We start from the raw sequence: 26,560 nt of genomic DNA on the forward strand, positions 1-26,560 counted from the left end.
ATTCTCCCTTCTACCAGCCACAGCTTACTGAGAACTGCCTCCTGGGATAACGTTGACTTCTACAGTTAACAAGGCACTCACGTGGCCGTGTAATGCTTCATTTTCATACCTACTCTGTGACAATGATTTTAGCCCCATTTTGCACATAAGGAAACTTAGTGAGTTCTCCAGGATTACAATGACAGGAATTCAGGTCACATGACACGCTATGTAGCTCCCATACATGCCTCCCCTCAGTAGATTTGTTTCCTGCGTTCCAAACACTGGGGTCTCCGAATGTCCTCCATACTGCTACCGCTGGTATTGTAGTCTTATGTCAGCCTGACCCTATCCCTTCCCTCTACCCTTCCCATCCTGTCTCAGTCTAAAATACCATTCCAGGGAGAACATTATTGGGAGCTTCTTCAGTTTTTTCCACCTTAAAATTATTCTGACACTTGACATTACATTCACTCTTTCATAAAACACTCTTTTTTTTTTTTGAGAATGCTTCTTGACCTTATGCATTTATCTCTTTGTGAAAATGCCCCCTGTAATGCTGAAAAACAATGCTTTAAGTGTCCACCTGAAACACAAGCACATATGAAGGTGTTTGTTCTCAGATAAGGATGAGGAGGTGGAAGGAGGAGATAGAGGAGGCTATGACTGCCATTCATTCAGCAATTGCCTGTAAACCCTTTATCTGCACTATTTCATGTAATCATCAAAACAGTCTCACAAGGTAGGTGCTATTTTTGTTCCCATTTAACAAATGAGGAGACTAAGGCTCAGAAAGTTTAAGTAACTTGCCTGACATCACACAGATAGTAACAGCAGTAGGTTCAAACCAAATCTGTTTCACTCTAATGCCCATTCTCTCTGAACTGTTGACTTCCCTAAGGCTTTATACCCTAGTTAAGAGAAGATAAATGCCTAAGAAATGACTTACAGGACCTGTTACAAACAATAAGTGACAAATGAATGGTGGAGATAGGGAGTTCTGTAGACATTCAGAGGCCGAGAAGTCACTGCCCTGCACGTTTGAGTTCCTCTTAGGGAGATTTCCATTCACCCCCAGAGCTCACTACCTGACCTGACTGAATTTTATAAACATAGGGCGCTGATCTCCCCTAGGGTCTCCTCAGGTCACTTGAGCTGGAGTGAGTGCACACTTAGGGCAGTCCCGAGGCACACTGCACCCAAGGCTACCTTAGTAGGACATCTGGAGCTGGAACAGGCACAGAGGGAGTTCTGGGGGGACTTAAACTATGACACTTGCCAGCACCTCTGATCCCAGGGAGGGATCCATCAGTTCCCTCCCTGTTTGGCAGAAGATCTAAGGTTAGTAAATGATTTCCCTCCAGTATAGTCTAGGTGCCCTTTAAACTGCAGTTTTTTAAAACTGTGTCACAGGATGGGCAATTTTGTTAAATGCTTTTTCTACATCTATTGAGGTAATCATAAGATTTCATCCTTCATTTTGTTAATATGATGCATCACATTGATTGATTTTTGGATTTTAAGCCATCCTTGCATCTCTGGAATGGATCCCACTTGATCATGATGTATGACCCTTTTAATGTATTATTGAATTCAGTTTGCTAACCTTTTGTTGATTATTTTTTTCAATCTATGTTCATTAGTGTTATTGGCCAGGATAACTGGACAGCAAATGCAAAAGATGAAACTGGACCACTTCCTCAACCATATACAAAAATAAACTGAAAGTAGATTAAAGACTTGAATGTAAGACCTGAAACCATAAAACTCCTAGAATAAAAAGTAGTCAGTAACCTCTTTGACATCCATCCTAGCAATAGTTTTTGGATATTGCTCCTTAGGCAAGAGCAACAAAAGCAAAAATAAACAAATGGGACTATATCAAACTAAAAAAGGCTTTTGCACAGTAAAGGAAACCTCCAACAAAATGACAAGGCAACTTACTGAATGGGAGAAGGTATTTCCAAATGATACATCCAGTAAGGGGTCAATATCCAAAATATATAAAGCTCTCATACAATTTAATATGAAAAAAATCAAACAATTCATTTAAAAAGTGGGCAGAGTACTTGAACAGACAAGTTTTTTTCTCCAAAGAAAACATTCAGATGGCAACATGAAAAGGTGCTCAACATCACTAATTATAAAGAAAATGCAAATTAAAACCACAATGAGAAACTTCCTCACACCTGTCAAAATGGCTATAATCAGTAAGACAAGAGACAACAAGTGTTGGCAAGGATGTGAAGAAAAGGGAAACCTCATGTACTGTTTGTGGGAATGCAAATTGGTGCAGCCACTATGGAAGGCAGTATGGAGGTTCCTCAAACAACTGAAAATACTTTATGATTCAACAATTCTACTTCTGGATATTTACTCAAAGAAAATGAAAACACTAATTAGAAAAGATTTATGTACTCCTATGTTCATTTACAATAGTCAAAATATGAAAGCAACTGAAATATCCACCAACAGATGAGTGGATAAAGATGTTGTATATACAATGGAATATTAGTCAGCCATAAAAAAGAATGAAATCAGACTCACAGATACAGAGAACAAACTGGTGGCTGCCAAATGGATGGGTTTGGGGAGATAGACAAAATATGTAAAGAGAATTGAAAGGTACAAACTTCCAGCTATAAAATGTCATGAGGATATATAATATACACATAGTGAATATTTAATTAACAATATTGTGGTAACTTTGTATGGTGACAAATGGTAACTAGAGTTACTGTGATCATTTCATAATGTACAGAGTTCCAGGCCCCTCCTCCCCAGCAGGCTCGAACCAGGAGCCCTAGGACAGGTCCCGGAAATGTGCATTTCCCACAACCAAGGTGAATGTATAATCAGGAATGTTTGGGGAACATAGTTTTAAAATGTTCAAAGTGCGTATGTGTCCACTGTACAATGGAATCTGCATAATGGGTGATGTATTGTCCCCATTTTACAGATAAGGTAACTATAGCCCAACAAGGCTTAGCATTATGCAGGAGCCTGGTCACACTCAGGAGAGCTGAATACCCAGGGAATTTGCAATTTTGGAATTTGGAATTCAGTTTTTAAACCAATCATAGCTTGAAGCTGGTGCAGTGAGTAGTTACACTAAAGATATCTCTTGGTCAGAGGAACTTAGGGGTGCTTGGGTCTGTTTCCTTCAGAACAACACAGGACTTGATTGACATGAATGTTTCTCAACTGTTCTCTGGTTTTTGGTTCACAGCTCACTTTGTATTATCTTTTTCTCTAGGGAATCTGTAAACACTACAAACAAGCAGGACTTTCTTTTTGAGAGCTGGTTGACTAGCACAGCACTGAGCAAAGATGATGGATTTGTCTTGCTGTTAGTAACTAGACAGAGTTCACTTGTGCCCTCACTCCTAGTCCACACTTCCTCCTCCTGCAATTACCCCCTTTATCATTCCAGATCCTGCAGTCCTGGATAGATTGAGTAAGGGGCTCAAATTCTACGAACGACCACATGCTATAGAGTTGGTTCAGATTTTCTAGTTAGAGAATCTAAGTACTAGTTTTACACAACAGGTTCATGTCTCCCTCTAATGGATGGGAAAGAATAAGACAAGTCAGATTCCTAACAGGAACAAATTGTTGTTAGATCGGAAGACTTTGTATGATTTGTCTATGTCATGTGTGATACGTGTAACATGTGTTGAAACAATATACACTAGCTTACTCAGCTAATGTCCAAGAGCAGAGCAAAAGTGTCCTTTGTTTTCATTCATTCAATATTTATCACTTATTTAACTATGTGCCAGATGTTAAGGTATAAAGATATGAACAACACCATGCAATGGCAAAAAATAATGAGAAAACGCACAATATACTAATATGAAAAGATTGCCAAGATATATTAAATGGAAAAAAAATTAGAGTACAGGATAGCATGAATAATATGCTACCATTTGTTTATAAAGAAGAAAGAAAGAATACACATACACACACTCTCACATGAAACATCTTCCAAAAGATATTTTAAAAAACCTATTACCATTACTTGGTTCCCTCCTAGAAGGGTAATAGTGTATCTGGAAAATAGAGATAAGAGAGACTTTTTTCTGTATTCCTTTTATATATCTTTAATTGTGAACCATATGAAGATATGCCATAATCAAAACTAAACTAACATTGAAAGTTAATAAGACAGAAATGAATGAGGCACGTCCTGTGTTCAGTTACTTAGGAGGAAATTTACATACACATACAAGAGAGGGCATGGAAGCAGGAAAGGTCGTAAAAGGCCAGGTCAACGAGGACCTTCTATGCAAAACTAAAGAACTTTTGCTTTGTTCTGTAGGCAACAAGCCATTCAAAGACTTTAGATGGAAAGTAATAATTATATTTACATTTTAAAGGAGCATTCTGGTGGCAATGTTGTAGGGAAGATTCAAGGTCTAGACTAGAGCAAGGTAAGAGTCAGATCCCCTTTTCGGTAATTTTTCTGTTTCATACCTGTTGTCTAAGGTCAGAATACCTCAGGGTAAGACTAGAAATAGGCTGGCTGAGTCTATGTTAAAGACAATTTATGGATTCTTTACTCAGATGACTTGTTCTTTGTCTGGAGAGGAGAGTGAATTATCCAGTAACTGTAACTTACATAGAGTGTTCTAGGCACACTAGTAAGTACTTATCAAGTGACACTCATTATTCCTCACAAAAATTCTAAAATGGGTCTTATTATTCTGCTAAATTTTACAGATGAGAAGACTGAGACCCAAGCAGGTTGATCAAGTTGCCCAAGGTCAGATATCTAAAAACTGTCAGATGAAGGGAGAGGGTATAGCTCAGTGGTAGAGTGCATGCATAGCACGCACGAGGTCCTAGGTTCAATCCCTAGTACCGCCATCAAAAGATAAATGAGTAAGTAAACCTAATTACCTGCCCCCCAATAACAACAACAAAAGATAGAATAAAAACTGTCATATGGATTTGAGCCCATTTGTCTGATTTGGAAGCCCATGTTTTCAAGTATCAGCATAAACAAGGCCCCCTTCAAAGTTGTTCAACAGAAAGCCTAGCTCCCTATCACTGCCAAAACCTGACTCCTAAAATATTCTCCTTCCTTTTAGCCCTAGGAAAAATAGCTGAAAGGGCAGTTGGACTTTCTCCCTCTCATCTCCTTTCCCAATTCTATCCCACTTCCTCTCATCTCCATCCACCTCCTCTCATCTCCATCCACCTCCATTCGTCTCCATCCCAGCTCACTTTATCTCCATCACACCTCCCCTCACTTCCTTCCAGTTCCCCCATCTCCATCACAGCTCCCTTCACCTCTGTCTCAGCTCCCCTGTGCCGTGTTTCTTCCTCTCTGTTGTACTGGAAACCCAGGTCCTCTCTGCTCCTTTTCCAAAATCAAGTCCATTCTCAGGAAATACCAACACACTAAGATATAAAAGAGTTGAAATTTAAGATAAAGTTCTAAGGGTGGAATTTTAGGCATCCTCCAGCATTGAGGAGAACTGAGTGGGGACCGGGAAGTCAGCCAGTCCCCCTGCAGGTCAATGCATACAGGAAGGTCTTCCCAGACACCTCTTCTGCCACTCACCTGCTTTAAGTCCTCCTTAGAAAGGGAAAAGTGTATAGACTTATCTTCCGGAAATTCTTCTTCCCCTTTGCCCAGTTATCTACAACAACAACAACAACAAAAAAAAAAAAAAAAAAAAGGGAGAAAAGGAAGAAGAGGAAACTAGTCAGGGATAGCTCAGATCAGGTGGTTCCACAGTGACCACCAGAGCAGACTCAAGACCTGGAAGAGTCCCTCCTTCAGGCTGTCCCTAACATTTTCAGGGACTCAGGCAAGCATACAAATGAAGGCTCACATGCCACTGTTTAAAATTTTAAACATGATAAATAAGCTAACAAATTGTTAAATAAAATGTATTTATTGTACAAATATATTTTGCACAGATATCTTTGAAATGACAAAATTGAAAGTTATATGTAAAGCTATGGTTTGCTAGGACTAAAAGTTGGCAAAATATCCAAGATGACTAAATTTAATTATTATCGTGCACATTTGGGTTCTGTCAATGGGACAACAATGATTGGATAAATAATAACATTTGAATGAGTAATAACATGAAAACATACATAATTCACAATTATTCCCTAAAAGTTATGGCTTTAGTCCTTTTGGGCTGCTATATAATAGAATCACAGACTGGATAGCTTATAAGCAACAGAAATTTATTCTCACAGCTCTGAAGGCTGGAAATCCAAGATCAGAGTGCAGCATGGTCAGGTCTTGGTGAGAACCCTCTTCTGGCCTGTAGACTACCGCTCACCACTGTGTCCTCATGTAGCGGAAGAGGTAAGGGAGCTTTCTGGGTTTTTTTTTAATAAGGGTGCTAATCCCACTCATGAGGGCTCCACCCTCATAATCAATCACTTCCCAAAGGCCTTACCTCCTAATATCATCACCTTGGGTATTAAGTTTCAACATGAGTTTTGGGGGGATACAAACACTGAGATCATTGCAGTTATATTTCTTGCCTTTGCTTCAGAAATTCACCAACTTTGTTATAACTGAATTTTTATATAATTTGTTTTCTTTTCTTAAAAAAATAAAATGTAATTTTAAAAAATTGTAACTTCAAGTGAACAAACTGTGGATATATATTTACCCACAAAAGTATTCAAATAGAAAAGTTAAAATTGCTTTTAAATGTTTTCAAAAGAGCTATTTACTTCTAAAACTTTTAAACTCCTTACGAAAATTAACAGGCAAAATGTCAAGTTTTAAAATATTGAGGTTTTAAATTAAAATTATTTAAAGCTTTATTTAAAAATTAACTATATAAAATATTTTATAAAAATAAAACTAGTCACAACTCAAGCATTTAATGTCTATCTGGTTGATGCAGTAAAGAAGCTTGTCTAGACTTACCTGTAAGAGTTAATTTGGGGAGGAGATGAAGATGGCAGAGTAGGAGGATGCTGAGTTCACCTCCCCCCACAGACACATCAAAAGTACATCTACACGTGGAGCAATTCTCACTGAAAACAAACTGGAGACAGACAGAACAGCTCTTATACAACTAAGGCTGTAAAGAAAGATCCACAGAGTCAGTGGGAAGGGAAAAGAAGTGATCAGGAAGGGACCTGTGCCTCTAGGAGGGGACACAGAAGTGGAGGTACCAGATGGACACAGAAGATCCTGGGGCGTGAGCAGTTTGACCACATACTGGGGACCCTGGCCCTGGGATCAGGCACCAGAAAGATGATTACCCTTAGCTGCTTTGAAAAACAGTGGGACTAACAGGAGGGCTGTAAGAAACCTAGATTCCGCTTGTAAAGGATACACACACACACCTGCTTACTCCTGGGAACAAGGTGGAGGAAGCAGATTGAAACTGCCCAGGGCTCTGGCCAGTTTCCCATGACCACTCCAGAGCAGTCCCCAGCCCACACTGAGCACCTACTCTAGCACCTCTTGCTCCAGTGCAGCGCCCCACTGGGGCGAAGGCTGCCAGTGCCAAGGAGAGTGCTCATTTGTGGTGGTCAGAGCAGGCTTGGACCTGGCATTGCATCTGAAGGGGGTGAGGCAGCCATTACTGCCACTCACAGAGGTGGTGGATTGGGAGTTGTCTGGAGAAATCAAAGAGGAAATCAGAAAATACCTCAAGACAATGAAAGTAAAAACACAGCTTTCCAAAACCTATGAGATGCAACAAAAGCAGTTCTAAGAGGGAAGTTCACAGCAATACAGGCTTACCTCAAGAAACAAGAAAAGTCATGAAATGTAGTATTTGTAGTCTCAGATTCTGTATGCTTGCCACTCAATAAATGTGAAATTAAACTGAATGTTAGTCCAAATTCTGAATCACTAAAGAAGAAAGATTACACTTCTTTATTTGTAATTCTTCCCCATCCCTCCCTGTCTCTCTGTCTCTCTCCCTCCTTCCCTGGTGTTCCAGTTTTTTTCAGGTAAGTTTCATTTGCAAATCATTCAAAATTTGGTAAACAATTTCACCACAATAGACACGCAGAAGGCACTAGCAAAACAATCGCAGTCAATAGTTAATATTCACAAAGTTTATTATTTGCATCTGAGCATACAGAAATGAGAAAGATTATGTAGTACCCTTCTGCCTACAAGCAAATGAAGATGATCTGTAAACAGGATAATAGATTCAATGTAGCTTTAAAAATAGCTTTATTGAAGTTTAATTAATATACTATAAACTGTACACATTAATAATATACAATTTAATAAGTTGTAATACATATATACACAATGAAACCACCACCACAATCAAGATACTCTCATCCCCAAAGTTGCCTCATGCCCCTTTTTAGGCCCTCTCTCCTGCTGTTTGCCCCATCCCTCCCCATCCCATCACATTCAAGAACTGATCTGCTTTCTGTCACTATTATTTTCATTTTCTAGAATCTTATATAAGTTGAATCATATAGTACATAGTCTTTTTTGTCCGGTCTATGTCACTCAACATTTTCTTTGAGGTTAAACTTACAATGTTGCATGTATCAATAATTCATTTCTTTTTATTGCTGAGTGGTATTCCACTGTATGGCTATACCACTATTTGTTTGATTCATCCATTTGTAAATATTTGAATTGTTTCTAGATTTGGGCTATTAAAAATAAAGCTGTTTGAACAACCGTATACAAATTTTTGAGGGATATACACTTTCATTTCATTTCATTTCATCCAGGAGTAAAGGGGCTGGATCTCATGGTAGGTGTATATTTAACATTTTTTAAAACTGCCATATTGCTTTCCAAAATGCACGTACCATTTTTACATTTCCACCTGCAGTATATGGGAGTTCCAGTTCTTCCACATCCATGCCAACAATTAGTGTGCTGCCTTTTTAATTTTAGCTGTTCTTATAGGTGTGTAATAGTAACTCATTGTGGTTTTGATTTGCATTTCCCTAATGACTAAGAATATTAAGCATCTTTTCATCTGTATAACTTCTTTGGTGAGATGTCAGTTCAACCTTTTGCCCAATTTTTAATTGGATTATTTCCATGCTATTAAGTTTTGAGAGATCTTTATATATGTCCTATACATATTGGTCCTTTATCACATGTGGTTTACAAATATCTTCTCTCAGTCTGTGACTTGCCTTTTCATTCTCTTAACATTGTCTTTCAAAGAACAGATGTTTTGACGAAGTCCAATTTGTCCATTTTTTTCTTTTAAAGATCACACTTTCAATGTCATATCTAAGAAGTCTGTAACTTAAGGTTACAAAGCTTTTCTCCTACATTTTCTTCTAGAAGTTTTATAGTTTTAGCTCTTATATTTAGGTCTTGGATTCATTTTTGTTCTTCTTTGTATATGGCATAAGATACGGATCAAAGTGCACTCTCACTCTTTTCTTTTCTTTCCTTTTGGCATATGGATCCAATTGTCCAGAATCATTTGTTGAAAGACTCCTCTTTCGCCACTAAATTGTCCTTCTACATTTATTTAAAAGAACAACAAAAACAGATTTCATACATGTGTGGCTCTCTCTGGACTTTCTATTTATTCATTCATTGATCTTTTTATCTTTATCTCAGTATCACACTGTATAGATTACTGTAGCTTTAAATAAACCTTGAAATCAGGTATTGTTAACACTTCAGCTTTGCTACTCTTTTTTTCAGAGTTTCAACAATGTTTGGTTATTCTAGGTCCCTCGTGTTTGCATGTAAATTTTTCAGTCAGCTTGTCATTTTTACAGATGATGATAGTACTCTTCTCCCAAACTTTATAAAAGTAAAATGTAAGTTATTTGGCACCTTGACATAAAAATGGAAAAACAAAGTGTAAATCAATTATCCTACTGTAATTTTAGGTTAGTATATGACTCCTACTCCTACTTTTTACACATTCATAAGAATTTTCAAAACCTCAGATTCGAAGGATATGGTATGCTCATCTAAGTAGAAAGAAAAACCTACAAATCTACATCAGGTACAAGAGAAAATCCCAAATGCAAGGTAAATCCTAGGAGAGACCTGATGTCTCTAAAATGAATGTTTGCACTGAGTGGTAGAATATTTGCACATCAAAGAAGCTGTTGGGGAAAAAAAGAGGAAGAAGAAGCAATTGTTGCTAGATAAATACCTCATTAAGGTCCAAAGAAGTGGGGTATGGGAGACTTTTTAAATGATCCAATAAAACTTGCAGCTCTTTACTTTCCTGATTAATAAAATAAAAACACAAAGTGAATTTAATCAAGCACAAGAAAAAAAATGGAGAAAATGAATCCACCAAAGGAAAAACTTTAGCAAACATGAAATTTATATTTTGGGTAATTCTGTGAAATTCTTAAAACAGGCCAAAATTTTGTTCTTCAGACATACTCATCACTTTAGAGAAGAAGCCTGATTAATAATTCCATTGTCTATTCCTAAAGCAAAGATTATTTATCTCAAAATTGAGATTCTAATTCCAGGGAAATGCTTTTACAGCAGTTAAAGTATGTCCCACTTATGTATTAATCATAACAGAATCAATAGGAGAAAGCTCAACGATCATCTAGGAGTTTCCAACCCACCCTGCATTTAGAATCTCAAAGAGAACTTTTAAAAATACTTATGCCTGGGCCCTACCCTGACTTCTGACTGACCTTAACTGATCTAGGATAGGGATTAGGTAAATATATTATAAAAGCTGCCAGGGTAATTCTAATTTGAAAATAGAGTTGAGAAGGACTGTCCACTATTTTCTTTTATATATGATAAAATTAAGGCAGGAAGAAACTGATCTTGCCAGGAATGAGACTAATAATTATTAACTAAAACAACAGAACATAATATTTACAAAAAATAGTTATTAGTTATTGCTGATAACAATATTATCCCCAAAACATAATGACTTAAAACAAAAATGTATTATCTAACAGGATTTTGAGAGTGGCTTACTTGAGTGATCTGGCTCAGGGTCTCCTGTGACACTGCTGTCAAGCTGTCACCTGGAGATGCAATCATCTGAAGGCATGACTGGCACTGAAAAGCAAATATTTCTAAGGTGGCTCACTCACATGACTGTTGGCAGGTGGCTTCAGTTCTTCCCTGCCGGTTGGGAGTAAGCCTCAGTTTCTTGCCACATGGGCCTCTCCCAAGCACTGTGTGATATGTCCTCATGATACAGCAGCTGGTTCACCAGAATGAATGATCCGAGAGAGAGAGCAAGGAGGAAGTCATGATGAGCTACTGACATACCTCTACTTCTGCCATATTCTACTCATTGGAAGCTAGTCACTAAGTCCAGCCCACACTCACAAGCAGGGGAATGCTTTGAAGGAAAGAATATCAAAGAATTTGTGGTAAAATTATCAGGGGAATACTGTCTGTCTGAGTTTTTCACCTAAAACAATGTTTTTAAAAATTACATACCCCTGTGCTGGAGGTAGAAAGAAAAACAACGAAGGCAAAAATCTTATAGAATTTACCTTCCAGTACAACAAGATAGACAGTAAATAAGTATAAAAATTAATACTTTTAGACAGTGATAAGTGCTGCAGATAGAAAAGTGCTCAGGGAAGGTAAATGAGGGAGTAACCTGTGATAGTATGAGTAGACAGGCCTCCTCTGGATATATTAAGATAAACGAAATCATACTATACATTCTGTTAGGTTATCTGACTTTATCATTTAATAGGGTTAGGGCTGCTAACAAAATACCATAGATTGGGTGCGTTTAACAACAAACATTTATGTCCCACAGTTCTGGAGACTGGGAAGTCCCAGATCAAGGTACCAGTCAACTCCGTTCCTGGTAAGCACCCACTTCCTGGCTTGTAGTATCCTTACATGGTAGAAAGAAGAGAGCTCAGGTCTCTCTTCCTCTTCTTATAATGACACTAATCCCACCTTGAGGGTCCCACCATCATGACATCATCTAAACCTAATAATCTCCCAAAGTTTCATCTTCAAATGGCATCACATTGAGGGTGAAGACTTCCAACATATGAATTTGGGTGGATAAAATTCAGTCTTTAGCAGCTGTCTTTCACATCTATACATTTTCTATCTTTCCTTTAAAACTATATCTTGACTGAAATTTGCATTCTTTCTTTTACTATCATAAATAATGCTGTGATAAACACCTTTATACATATATCTTTGTATACATGTATAAATACTTGTGTAGGATAAACTAGAAGTTAAATTATCCAAAGAATGTAAACACACATTTAAATTTTAGATAATATCAAATCACCCTTCAAAAAGTTGTAAAAATGTACACCACCTCAAAAAGGAAGAAACGCTGTTTCTGTAGTAACTGCCAATATGAACAATTAAAGCAAAAGATTTTACATACCTCTCTTACAAATGGACCATTCTGTCTTCATTCTATCTGATCAATCTGAAACATTTGACATAGTTAATTACTACTTCTTCTGCAAAACACTTTACTTGTCTTCCAAGGCTAAATCCTCACCTTATCTCCAGTGCATTTTCCACCTAACACACTGGACTCTCCTTTTCAATCTTCCTTCCTGGTTCCTCCTCATCTCCTTGAATTCTAAACACTGAAGTGTCTAAGGATCAGTCCTTGGTCCTCTCTCTACCTCCACCCATCCCTTGGTCAGATCACATCCAACCTCATGGATTTAAACCCCTTCTCTCCACTTGGATGACTAAGTGGCATCTAAAAACATCTAAAGCTGAATTCATGATTTTAACCCAAAAGCCTGGTCCTTCCACAGTGTTATCCAATATATTTCAACTCAGTAAATGGCGACTTCATCTTTCCAGCTGCTCAAACTAAATCTTTGCTTTTTCTTATGTCCCAGCTTCCTCCCTTCTTTCAGATTTCTGCTCAAAAAGACAGCCAGATCCCGTCTCCCACCATCATTCCCTATACTCTTAGTTTGCCTATTTTTAAAAAAAAGCCTGTCTCAATATCTAAAATTAGAGTATATATTTCTTCAATTGATCACTGTCTCTTCATTGAATATAAGCTGAGGGCAGGAATTTAGCTCATTTACTATGGTATCTCTAGAACTTAGAGCAGTGTTTTTGGTTTTGGTGGCATAGTGGTCACTTTATAATTATTTGATCAGTAAATGAATGAATTGTACAGGTCATACATAGATAATATAATTGGAAACTAGGCTCATGAGGTGGCAAAGGCAACACATTTAGAGATAAAGCATCCTGGGTTGGGGCCTAGCCTAGGCACAAACATGTAACTTCAGGCAACTTATCCTTCAAAGTCAATGTTGTCATCTGTAAAATGGGGTTTGTGCCATATTCTTCACAAAACAAAACACCTGGAATGGTTACTATCTACTTGGCATTACAATACACAAAAGTTTCACTACCTGCAACTTCTAGGAACATTTGTTTCAATTCTCCTCTTAATTTCATCTGCTCAGGTATAACACAACTTGAGTGTACATTTTCAGAGGTTCTTACGTTGTATTTCCAAAACATCCACTTAGGCAAACTTTTGAGAATAGTAAAGGCAATCAGTAGGAAAAAAAAATCGCCAAAGATTGTCTAATTTCGTTACAGTGATGGTTGCAAAACTCTGTATATATGTTAAAAATCACTGATTTGTACACTTAAAACAGGTTAATTTTATGGTATGTAAATTTCAGCTCAATAAAACTGTTAATAAGAAACAGAGATTCTCTAATTCCATATATGTGGCTCCTGTAAGATGTCATCAGAATTTAAGAATAAGGAAAAGCCATCTACCAAAACCCCAAAACAAAAAAATGAATCAAATTCAACAGATGAGCTCCGCCATTGATTACACTATCCTAAGAGATGGTTTGTAAAAGAAACCATTTGGTCAAGCCCAAAGTGACCTGAGTAACAGGAAAATTATAGAACTGTATCAGGGTAACAGTTTGTAATCTGAGCGCCAAAAGAACCAGTCAAGTTCCCTGAGCAGAGACAGCACTCAATGGATTCAACTTGCAGGACCAGAGGACTTGTTCCCCAATCCTCCAAACATCCAATCTCACTTCTTCTCCAGAGCGGACACCTATGGGGAGGAATGTCCACCCTTGTTGGTCACTTGGTATCTAACTCCAGACCTGCATGGGGGATCTGACAAAATCTAGACTAGAAATCAAGCAGGACCCTGTGGGGCCCTCCTGGGCACAAAATCCTTTCTGTGCCCCCCATTTCTTATTTGCAGGAAAAAAGCTACAGGCGCCTAGACATTCCTTAATATCAAAGAACAGATTCAAATAGTTACTAGTCAGGGAAATAAGGAAAGGAAGAAACAAAGGAGGAACAATCAAGAAACTATAATGTAGCCATAAAAGCAAGATCCTCGTTTCTCCTCAAGGGATATATATAACATCTTTGAGTTCTTCTGTAGGAATGAAGGTCCCCCACCTAGGTGGAGGATGGCAACTTCAGGCTAAGCCCGAGTCCGAGCACCATGCCTTACCACCAACCAATCAGAAAAAATTCACACACCCTGCAGTCCTCACCCCAAATGTTACCTCTAAAAACTTCTCCCTGAAAACCATCGAGAGTTAGGGGTTTTAGAGCACAGGCCACCGGTCTTTTTGCTTGGCTTTTCAATAAACTTTTCTCTGCTCCAAACTCCGACCTTTGGGTTTATTTGGCCTCACTGTGCAGCAGGCACACAAACAGGCCTTCCACAGCCAACCTGCAAGGCTGAGGACCCTTCCGCACACTGGCCAGCCCAGGGGTTACCCGCTCAGCCTGAAGGAGCCACATGGCCCTGAGGTTGGGGTGGGGCGGGGTAACCTGAAACAGTGCGCTGGGCTTCAACTTGGCCGAGCATCAGATTCACCCCAAGGGATTTAAAAACAGGTAGGCCTCTCAGACCTTCCGATTCGGTAACGGGGTGGGAGCCCCACACCAGTCTGACGGAGCCCGGAAGGGGACGAGAACGCCCAGAACCGCCGCACACCCCGCAGGTGTAACTCCTGGGGGCAGCCCGGCGCCCCACCAGGCTCCGCGCGCGGGAGCGAGGCCAAGACTCTCCGGCACAGGACCCGCGCCTTCAGCCCGCGCCGGCCTCCCGCGCCCGGGAAACTATTCTCCCGCGAGACCGCCCGCTCGGTTCCGCCCTTTGCCCCGCCGCGGAACAGCTGGAGTCGACACCCGAACCTCTCTTCAGCTGGTTCCCGCCCCCACTAAGGCGCGATGTGGAACGGCTCCTTCCACCAGCCAATCACTTCCGTCAGCTAATCAGCACCATTTCCCTCGCGTCTTCTTTGCCGTTTTCCGCCTGCAGCGGAACTGCAGCGTAAGGTCCCCACAGCCGAGATCTTCGCGCCGCCGCTCCGCGCAGGGCTGCGCACGCGCAGCCAAGTTCAGCGGGGCGCAGGCGCAGTAGCGCGGGCTCGCGAACGGACGTAAGCGAGTGGAACGGGGGTTTCGGCGTGGCAGGAGGAGTTGCATCCCCAGTTTGGCTACGTCCACAGTGGACTTTTGAGTAGGAGTGCTGCACAGGAAGATGGACTCTGCCTAAGCAGTTGCTAAGATGTGTTGGGCCGCAGGCGAAGAGTAAGGAGTGCAAGTCATATTGGCTCTTCTTTCGCGGAAGGGGACACTTCTAGGGGAAAGCCCCAGTCGCCTAGACTCAGAAGAAGGGCTTGAGGTCAGCCTGTCAGACCCGTAGACAGGCATCTTGCGGCTAAGGAAAAGGGCCCTCGGCAGAAAGTGCCTAGTGGTTGTGCTGCTGTCTCCTGTATTTATGTGGCAACAAGCTCCATTAATCTGACCTGAAAAGGTTTCTGCCAGGGTAGTTGCAGCTGCCTGGAATCTAGAGTCAGAAGTTAGAAATCCAGATCACATTTCATCTAATTTCGAGATGAAGAAAATTCAGGTTCAACCGAGGATGTAACCAAGGGTTATGAGGCTGATTAGTTATAGATGTTCAATAACTAAAGTCTCCTTACAGGCCACTGCTTTTTCCACCAAGGTTGAGCCTTAACACATGCGAAGTGGAGCTCCAGAAATTGACCGCTTTTCCTCAAACTCATGCTCTCCTCTTTATGCTATCTCCCTAGTCTTGGACCTAAAGCCACTTTCTGGTTTGGCTCCTGAGACAATTCAGCATTCCAGTTGACCTCTCCCTCTCGCACACCTAAAGGAGATCTGAACGCGTAGCTAGTGGATCTGGTTGTCCTGTTTACTCTTGGTCATTTGGGTAGGTTCCAGTTTGGGACAATTAAAAACAATGCTGCCATGACTAATTTTGTAAATGTCTTTTTGTGGAATATATACCCATTTCTGTTAGATAGATATGTAGGAATGGAGTTGCTGGTTTATAAAGCAGGCGTGTGTTCAATTTTAGATGTGGACTGTGGCAGGTAGAATAATGGCTCCCTAAAATCGTACTTGTTCTGATCCCCGGAATCTGTGAGTATATTAGGCTACCTGGCAAAAGAGAATTAAGGTTGCTAATCAGCTGACCTTAAATAGGGAGATTAGTCAGCATCGTCCAGGTGGGCCTAATGTAATCACAGAGCCCTTAAAAGGGGAGGAGGGTGGCAGGAGGAGGAGAACCAGAGAAATAAAAGTGTGAAAAAGACCTTTATAATCGGAAATACTTGATTTGGCATGCTGAGATCCCTGCCGTGCTCCAGAGTGAGTTGGCACATATTGGAAAACCATGGGTGTGACCATTTAGAAGTGGTTCTCATTTTTTTAACTTGAATGAGTATTCACAATAATCATTTTCTTCCAAACTGTTATTTCTGTAAGTTCCAGAGAAACCTGACTCCTTGTACCCTGAAGATCCCTCTAAAAGTAAGCCCCACAGGAGATCCTTTTGAATGACTGTAGTAGGCATTGAGTGTCCACCTGTCCAGATTCTGACCTGTTCCTACAGAGGACACCTTGGATAAATCTAAAAGTAGTTTGGAAGATGAGCAGTTTCCTATTTTTAGAATTAGAATTATAATAAATTAGAAATTATACTATTTAAAAATAGCCTATTAGCTTAAATATTGGTCTATAACTAGGAAAACACTGGTAGACACTATTAAATACTAAGAAAATAAAAAACACAATACAGACTATTGTACATTTTTAAGAATTTTTTTTACATGGAGGTACTGGAGGTTGAACCCAGGACCTCATGCATGCTAAGCATGCACTCTACCACTGAGTTATACCCTCCCCTCCAATTTTTAAGAATTCTTAATGACTTTCCTACCCTTCAGCACTTTATATCTGATTTTCAAACTCTCAGTTAAACAAATAGATTAGATTCAAATTATGGTCTATAACTTTACTTGGATTTGTAACAGGGTATACCCAAAAAACTGTTCATTCTAGAAACAGGCCGTTAGCTTAGATACGAATATTCCAACTAAGAACAAATGCTGATTAATATCCTGTTTAAAATACAGTTAATAAATATAATTAGATAATACTATATATTACAACTAACAATCCAGACTAGACCATAAATAAATGTATAGAACAAGATTATAACAAAGAAAAGTGAATTGGCAAATATCAAAGGAGAGAACAGATTCAAGTGAAAAGTTTCCAATGCATTTTATTCATAATGTAGCCATATTCAGGATGCTGGAGGAAAGGTCCATATCTGCTGAGTTCTTGTTAACAGAACTTCTTTATTCATTATCCTGTCCAGTCTGACACTCAGGAGCAATCTTTGATTTGTTAGATGCTTCATATACTTGTATAATAAGCCTTAGGTGATTGATGATTTTCTTGTCTGCTGTTTTCACGTTAAATCCCAACATCTTCATAATAGTTTCTCGAAAGTCAGCAAGCTACAAAGAACCACCACAATAATCAACACATGTCATTAGTTTTGGTCACCTACTTACTGTGTACAATGAAACTGGTATTAAAAATTTAGTTTTATTAAACATTTCTTTATGAAATGCAACATATCCTACATTCAAATAAGTATTTTTAAGCTTAAAAAAACCTTTTATTACAAGAACTCTAAAGTTACGTTTGCATTTTAAGATCTGTTTTTATTTTTTACAGGTTTATAGACTAAATCTAATTAATTGCTGCTTGTTATTCATCCATGAGGTAATTACTTTTTGGATTTCTGATTTGCTGTAGGTAATAGCAGATCCCTAAATACACATCTCTTTGCCCATCCTCCAAAAACTATAGTGACCAACAAGGAGAGCAGATAAAACCACCCATAAATCAATCATGCCTAAAGCCTAAACAGGGAATGCCAAAGACTTCAGGTTGCATTTCAGTGGGGAAATAAATATCCTAAACCAACAGAGGCAGCTCCAGAGCCCACCCTCGAGGATGCAGCTGGTTTCCTCTGGTGTCCCAGAAACGGGACAATTCATAAATGGGGAAATACTAAGAACAAGTCTGAGACCTGGTAGAACAGAACACTTGCAAGTGGTGAAGGAAAGGAAAGGGGCTTAGAAGCATGTGAGACCAGAAATGGCAGTTCTAGAGGGCAAGGGTTTCTGAAGGGAGCAGGAGCTGCTTGAAAGGCTGAGGTGTTCCTTGGAGGCTCAGTGATAAAGGAAAAGAAAAAAGCAAGCACTGGAAATTAAGGGACTTATATAAACTAGAGTATTGCAGAATCAGGTATCGCATAAACCCCTTCTCAAAATGAAAAGCTTTACTTTCTAAACTTTAGAAACTGCACTCACTGTGTCAACAGAAGAGGGTGGTATTGAGCTAAGAAACCTAGTAAGTAAACCCTGCCCCCGACTACCCTAACGTAGAAGTACCTGAAATTAAGAGGGCAGGGCAAATAAAGGGATTTTTAAATGAATAGATAAATAGCAAATATCCATACAAAATTACTATAAGGAAACAGAAAGGCAGTATCATCCAAACTGTTCAAGTGGTGAAAATACTCCCTCCAAAAAAGAGCCATGAAGCAAAGGAAACCTGTTTGACACACCTGATATGAATTAAATAGTAATTAAACAAGGATTTGCAGACATGGAGGAAAAACACCTTTCTTTTGCATCCGATATGCAATAATTCAGAATAGAAATGGACAAAAAAGATGTCTAAGACGCCTAATGGGTAAGGAAAATGTGATGATTGAATGCAGGTGAGAAAAGCCAAAATCGTCTCAGAAATGAAGAGTAAACTACAGAGTGCCCAAAGGAGAAGAGATGGGAATGAAAATACAAGGGACACTGAGGAGAAGAATAAAAAAATCAAGAAAATGAATATGCAGAATTAAACGTTTAAAAGTGGGAAAAAATAAAATTATAATATCATGATTTTATGTTTTAAGAATCTCTTAAGGGAGTTGGTTGAAATTTCATATTCCTTAAGCAACTAATATATGGAGGTGTGACATGCAATCCCACAATAACCCAAAAGTATCATTTAGGCTTTTAAAAGTTCTCTTAAAATATCTTCTTTATAAATCTAGTGAAAATGTACCCAAATTTAGAAGCACTACATGCTTGCCCTAGAAAGTGACCTAGCCCAAACACATGGTTTCCCCTGAGCTTCCATTCTTTCTCATCCCTACCCTCTCTGGCTAGTTAGAGGATGTGTTCACAAACCTAAGCTAAGATGATCATATATCCCATTCCTTCCCGCCGTGAATTCACCAAGGATAGGCATTTAACCCAAGCTGGGCTTGTAAGACCCTTTCTTGGGATTCTCCCTCCTGCTACAGAAACTCTAACTACAAAACTCTGTGGCTGTCAGTCAGACAAGTTAACAGAGAGATGCCAAGAAGAAATGGTGAGAAAGGCCTTACATTGGAGGTTCCAGGTGCTGATCCGGGGCCCAGGCGCACGTCTGGCCTCTCAGAGCTCTGGTTGTTTAACTCCCTTTGATTCCACAAGCCAATCAATTCCCTTTTGTCTAAGTTAGGTAGAGTCTAAATTGAGGTGGGTGTTTATCACTTCAACTTAAAGAATCTTAATATAGTAATTTTTTAAAAAAACCTTCTCTTGTCCCGGTACTTCTTCAAGTGTGCTCTTTGCTGTGCAGAGCTCAGGAGTGACGGTTTCTAACATCGGATGGGCCCTCTCTTTGTTCCATCTTGCCTCTTGCTTAGCAGAGTCTAGTGCAGTTTTCAAGTCTGTTTCCATAACTGCCTTCCCTTTCATTGCTTCAGCTTCTATTAAAGATTGCCTGAGCTTCTCAATTGTTTTGTCCTGTGAGGGTAAGGGTGGGGGAAAGGGAGATGACTGTGATTAGATCTCCTCTAAATAACAGACAGGCATGATGCATGATAACTCATGCTTCTTTTCCTCCTTTTTTTTTTAAGAGCTAGATAATGGGAAAGAAAAAACATTCCACAATTTATGAATTAAGAGGACATTTCTCCACCATCACACTCATCCATAACCAAGTCACTGAGCACTTTTATAAACTAGGCACTTGGGATTTAAAGAGGTTTAACATGTGTTCCATGTCCTCAAAAGTCTTCCAGTTTGAGCTAATCAAACACAGAAAGAGAAAATAACTGGCTGCAGTGAGAAAAATTCTTGATAAACTGGCAAAAAAAAATTTGATCAATAAGTATCTAGTGCATCTTCTGTTTGAAGCATAAAATGTATGCTTGAAATCCCACAACTGAACCTTGATAGAGAAGATCCAAAGAGGATCCCCCCAAAATGACTAAAACTTTTAACTATTAACCCAAAAACACAAGTAAGATTAAACCAAAAAGCAAGGGATCTCGATGCCTAACATTTAGAATACCAGCAACATTTGAGGAGGATACCACGGGGCTTCACTGGGACTGATAATACTCTCATTTTTAAGATGAGTGGTAGATTTGCAGGCATCTAATTTTATTATTCTATATGCTTTACTATTATATATATATTTCATATGTATGTAAAATAATTTTCATGTTAATTTAATTTCAGTGAGAAACATGCAGCAAAAATACTAACTGACCCAAGCATAAATGAATTTTTGAAAGCCTCACTTCCTTTACTTACTTTAAGCACATTTACTCTTGTCAGTTGAGTTTTCATATTTTCATTTGACAATTTCAAATCACTAAGCTGTTTCTGAAGTTTCTGAATTTTCTCCTCTAATCTTTGAGTTGTAACAATCTGCAGATTCTTCTGAATATTCCATAATGTTTCTTGCTTATTGTCTTTCTCAGGCTGCTTGAATGTCTTCTCATGCTCATCCATCTGGGAAGTCTTAATCCTGGAGTTTTCCTTTGTAGAAGTCAACAGTATTAAACAAGTTATGCTTTAGGGTGGTATTTCACACTACCACACTAGATCTACTCTAGACTGATAAATTGCAGTCTTAATTCTTAGGTATTTGTAAAATATTTTTACTATAAATATGCATTATTAAAATAATCCAGAAAATAAAATATGACAATAAAAGTGATGGCTTAATGCTAACAAGGATACAGTTAAGTAGACAATGTTATAAACACCAGGTGATAGCATAAATTAGTTCAACTTTTCTAAGAATGTATAAGGAAATAATCAAATATTTAGATAAAGATTCAAGCACAAAGATATTCTTTACAATATTATTCATTACGTGAAAAAAACAAAGTGAATGTCAAAAATTACATATGATTGATTATACATTTCTTAGAAATCAGGTTTTCCAAAAATTTACTAAGAGAAAGTACTAATGATATAGTTAAATGAAAGAAGCAGGATAAAAAAAGTTATGCCTGTCTTAATTATGTTAAAATATTCATGGAAAATAATCAGAAGAAAATATACCTCTATGTTAACACTGGTTATCTCAAAGTGGCAGAATTACAGGTTATTTTAATTGTACTCTTTCTACTATAAAGTTACTACCAGAAAAAAAAAGAGAGAGAAAGAATAGGTGCAGATTTAATAAAGATACCATATATTTTCATTGTATATAACCTTAAAACTAATAAAATGTATTAAAAAGAACCACTAGTTCTTTCCAAAAAGAAAATAGATACTCCAGGCAAGTCTGGCTAAAGAAGGAAGAAAATATGAAAATATGCAATATTAGGAAGGAGAAACACACAGAACTAATGTACGTAAGTTAATTTTATTATGAGAAAGAAGTTATTTAAAATGTTATCACAAATGTTTTAATCCATTAAAAGAAATAAAACAGGTAACATATTAAAGAACAAAAATCAGAATGGCACCATTTTTTCAATAACACATTGGAAATTACAAGACAATGGAATAATGCCTTCAAATCTCTCTGTGAAAATAAAGTCTAAATCCAACTGAGTGTGAAGGTTAAAAACAAAAGACTTTGCTATTCATGTAAAGATTCAAAAAAATTTCACTCTGCAATATACCACTTCTTAGAAATCTATTAGAGGATGCACCCCAGCAAAATAAGAAAGTAAACCCAAAGAGAGGAATATAAGAGTTTCAGGAAACAGTACAACCTAATTAGGAGACTGGAGAAGAAAAGTCACAGGATCATAGCTCTGCCCAAGCCCACTGAGCACAGTCCAGACTGAAGCAAGAGAATTAAGGACTTTGGATGGGAAAGAATCATCTGATGTTGTATCTGGGGGAAAACTAATAAATGAATGTTGAAAATTATATATATGAAAATACAAGAAAAGTATTAACTCTAGGAATAATAACATGTACTACAAGAAAAGAAAGGTCTCAAGAGTAGAGTATTTGGCATTTTGTAAACATTAGCGTCATAGTGAAGTAAACGCTGATTATGGATTTAGCTAAAAATATTGATATAACCATATTGGGAAGATGGAAGGGGGAGGTGGGAAAGTGGTATAAAAGAGAGAAATCTTCATCTAGCATATAATAGGATGTCAACAGATAATGTCTAAAATAAATAACTCAAGATATAGCAGTATAAACAAATTATTTAGGAAAACAGAATTTACTAATAGAAGTAATAGCTAAAAGGGTTAAAGGTAGTTCCCTCTGGGAAAGAGGACAGGTGGAGATAGAGAATGGGGCTACTACTTTTCAATGGGAGACTTTTGGTATATTTGATTTTTTTTTAATGTACATGTGCATAATATATATGCATAAGTGTAAACAATAAAAAATCTACATAACTTTAGATCAAAGAAGAAATAGAAATCAACAGCAAAATTATACACATATATAAAACATGGTAAAAGAACACTTCATATTAAAATGTATTGGGAGGGATATAGCTCAGTGGTAGAATACATGCCTAGCATGCATGAAGTCCTAGGTTCAATTCCCAGTACCTTCATTTAAAAAATAGATAAATAAACCTAATTACCCCTCAAAAAAACAAACAATAAAATAATAAATAATAATAAAATGTATTGGGCAAGCTACAAAGGAATATGTATAACCCTTGCTGCTTTTATGATTTAAAACAAAGAACCCAAAACAAGTATATTTACATAAGGAAAAAGATAAATTAGGAGTGTAGATTTAAATAAAGATACCATATATTTCATTATTTATACATCAAAAATAAACTGGTAAAATGTATTTATTAAAAGAACCATTGGTTCTTTGGAAAGATAAAACAGATGCCCCAGGCAAACCTGGTTAGAGAGGAAAGAGAGGAAGTGAAAACACATATAATTAGGAAGGAGAAACATACAGAATGCATAGATGTAGAAAAGATGAAAATAGTTCTAAAACACTACTAATTTACAGTTTATATTAAACTTTAAAATACTCACACATTGTAGTCCTGTATTTCCACATTTAGAACCCAACTCCATAGAGGGAGAAAGCACCAATGTAGAAACATATACGTATAAACATACTTATTGCATCATTATTTGTAGTGGCATAAAAAGTGGAAATAAGAATGACCAGTGGTCCATTAATAAGGAATTGGTCGATTATGTAAGTTATATATACACACTGTGGAATACTATGCAGCTTTTAAAGGAATGACTTAAACTATATCTTTTGACCTAAAGAAAGATCATAACATACTTACTTCTTACCAAGTAAGAAGAGTATTTTGACTAGTACAGTCCCAATTTTGTAAAAATACCACCACCTACGTGTATGTACTCATATATTTCCATAACCATGGCAATGGTTGTAGAAGACATAGGCACACTGGTTACTGAGGTGAAGTAGGCAGAAAGAATGTTGGAGAAGATTATGATTGTTTTCTTCAAAACTTTTAGCATGGATTCAAGGGTTGTGGAAAGCATGTATTATTTGTATATGCTTAAAATTCAATATAGTATTTTTAAAATTTGAATGGAAATGAATCATCATCAATTACATATTCAAGAGCAGAGGTAGTCGCTGGATTCATCTTTGGACTCTGTTGAGTACGTTGTCAATACTACTGCATCAAGGGCTGGAAGTTTTTAAAAGGTGAATGATCAAAACATGTTGGATCGATGAATGAGTGAATGGAATGAGAAACTGAGAGAGTAGAGAGTGAATGAGTTTACGCTTTGGGGCATAGCAGTTATAGAAATAGTATAACATAGGTATGGGTATGACAGGCAACTCTGTGAAGAGGTAGTGAAATAGAATCAAAATTCCCTGAAAATGAATTATACTGCATCCTACCTATTCCCACCCCACTTTCAGGGTTGACTTTTTCCTTATAGATGCAGAAAAGCAGAAAATAGAGAAGTTAATGATCTATAAGATGATTATTGAAGAGTTTTATCAACAGCCCCTTCCCAATACCCATCATATCTAGCTGACACAGTACACCTGAAATTCCACCTTTAGAGAGTCATTCCTTTGCGTTCCTTTCCCTCGAATCCTTCTTAAAAAGTACATTAAGAAAAACATTAACAAATCCCCATACAATAAATATCAAACATGTATAGTAGATAAATGGGAGATAGGGAGTAAAGAGAGGCTTTTTGATAAAATCAGAAACTTTAAAAGTTTGTAGCAAATTTTCCTCTTTCCTAATATTAAGAAAAGTACAAATAGCATTAACAGCTTTAAACGTTAGATAATATAATGATCATTTTCATTGTCAAAGAAACACCTTATACTTCAGAAAAATTCTTACTTTGTTCATGTCCAAGTCTAATCTCTCTTGAAAAAGGTCATTAATAGCAGTTTTTCCTTCCAGACGTTTCAAGGGTCTTATTTGTTCTTTATACTTTTCATCAGTTTGGGATGATTCTCCAGCAGTTTTTTCACATTTAGGATACAGCTTCTCCAGTCGCTTAGTGAGCATCTGAATTTCCTGCTGGAGGCCTTCAGTTCTCTGCAGGGAAAAAAAAGCAGATAAGACATCCTGATGGTCCATGATTTCTATTTCATCTCAAAACGATGTGCAAGTTCTACTTATACTGACATTGTAGTAACATTAAGTTACTAAATAGATGAATGGGGATGATTTTAGGAAGACTTGACATGTATAAGCTGTTTTTTAAAAAAAGAAACAGGTTTGATATACAAAAATAAGACATTTTAGGGAGTACTGAGAAATAAAATTGTATAATGGATTTTAAGAGAGCAGAGTGTAAAAAGTTTGGAACTGTACAATAAAGACTACTAAGTAGCAGGTTTTACTAATACATTGAATTTAAGCAATACCTATCTTCATTTGAATTTTATGGTGGAGAGTCATGAAATTTTTACCAAAATGATTTAGACATAACAAGGAGATATACCACTTAAACTTGCTGGTTCAATCTTTTGATAGACTTGACCAGTAAATTCAAACTAATGACTGATTTGACAATTAATTTTATGCACAGATTGAACGGACAAGTGTTTGATCATGATGGAAACATTTTCCTCATCATACCACTATTTTAAGCCAGCATTCATTGAGCTTACACTGAAAATGTACTAAGCGTTTGTCATGTATTAATCCATTTAATCCTTAAAACCACTCTGTGGGACAGGAACTATGCTTCCCCAACCCCTACCCCACCCCTGCTCCTGCCAAAATTTACAAATGAAATGAAAGCACAGAGAGGAAGTAATCTGCCCAAGAGCACACAGCTGACAGTGGCAGAGCTGGGATTCAAACCAGGCCTCTGCTCTTGACACACTGCACTAGCTCTACTGTGATAATGGACATCCTCTTCCCTTTTATCACTGCAGTAATAAAAATAAAATCAGAGCGACAGAGTTTATGAAGTCAGCTAATATCAAAATCCACATCTTAAACAAATTTGAAAGAGTAAGTCATCTATCAGTATATATACTTACAGACTTCCAAGATTGCCCATTAGCACCAGTTTCCTGAATGCTCTCTTTCACAGTTTCCTCCATGGCTGGTATGGGTTCAACACTGTTGCTGGGAAGAGTAGACAACCGACTGAGGAATTTCTGGTAGTGGGATCGTGCAGTTTTAGTTTCCCAGCTGAATGAATATGGAGGTTTGTCTAACTCACATATTTTTTTTTCCTTATGGTTCAAATCTTGTTGACATTTATCCCAAATTTTCTGCCCATCTTTTGGTCCTTCAGAGTGAAAAATGTCTCTCTCCAAGTTCTTGACTAGGATACCTTCATCCTTATCCTAAATATGTCAACACACATGTTAAATGTCCCATTTGGAATTTAATATTGAGACATCTACTTCCTTTTTTTGAAATATTAAATATAGTCATAAGACAAAACGTCAGGAGAAAAAGCTCTCAACAGAAAGAAAGAGTTACAGAGTCATGAGAAAGACAAGGGCATACTCAAAAAAGTAAACTAGAACATCAAGAGATATTAAAGTGATGTTATGGAGAAACTGTTTTGAGAACATAGGAAAT

The 26,560-nt window shown here is 37.7% G+C and overlaps 1 protein-coding gene and 1 long non-coding RNA gene across 6 annotated transcripts in view; both read right to left on the minus strand.

The window, feature by feature from the left end:
* Positions 1-8,190: 8,190 nt before the first annotated feature.
* On the minus strand, positions 8,191-15,212 carry LOC106728787. Of its 2 annotated transcripts, none has more exons than XR_001365045.2 (4): positions 12,288-15,212; positions 11,005-11,117; positions 10,086-10,160; positions 8,191-9,433 (listed from the first exon to the last, which is right to left on the minus strand). It is a non-coding gene; the product is annotated as an uncharacterized LOC106728787 (long non-coding RNA). The 2 variants fall into 2 exon arrangements; XR_004320742.1 differs by having other exon boundaries at positions 10,886-11,117.
* A 2,236-nt stretch (positions 15,213-17,448) lies between these two features.
* LOC102506873 (coiled-coil domain-containing protein 170-like) overlaps positions 17,449-26,560 on the minus strand; it is a 36,155-nt gene continuing 27,043 nt past the window's right edge. For 3 of the 4 annotated variants that reach the window (XM_032482168.1, XM_032482166.1, XM_032482167.1), the window contains 5 exons: positions 26,008-26,319; positions 24,851-25,051; positions 20,854-21,081; positions 19,846-20,058; positions 17,449-17,712 (listed from right to left, as the gene is read on the minus strand). In XM_032482168.1, coding sequence (XP_032338059.1) covers positions 17,551-17,712; positions 19,846-20,058; positions 20,854-21,081; positions 24,851-25,051; positions 26,008-26,319 — 1,116 coding nt within the window. In that variant the 3' untranslated portion in view covers positions 17,449-17,550. Of the gene's footprint in view, positions 17,713-19,655; positions 20,059-20,853; positions 21,082-24,850; positions 25,052-26,007; positions 26,320-26,560 lie in introns of all 4 variants that reach the window. The other variant, XR_004320744.1, reaches the window with a different exon arrangement.

This window comes from Camelus ferus, chromosome 6 (genome assembly GCF_009834535.1).
Source record: "Camelus ferus isolate YT-003-E chromosome 6, BCGSAC_Cfer_1.0, whole genome shotgun sequence".
In the NCBI taxonomy this organism is placed as follows: Eukaryota; Metazoa; Chordata; class Mammalia; order Artiodactyla; family Camelidae; genus Camelus; species Camelus ferus.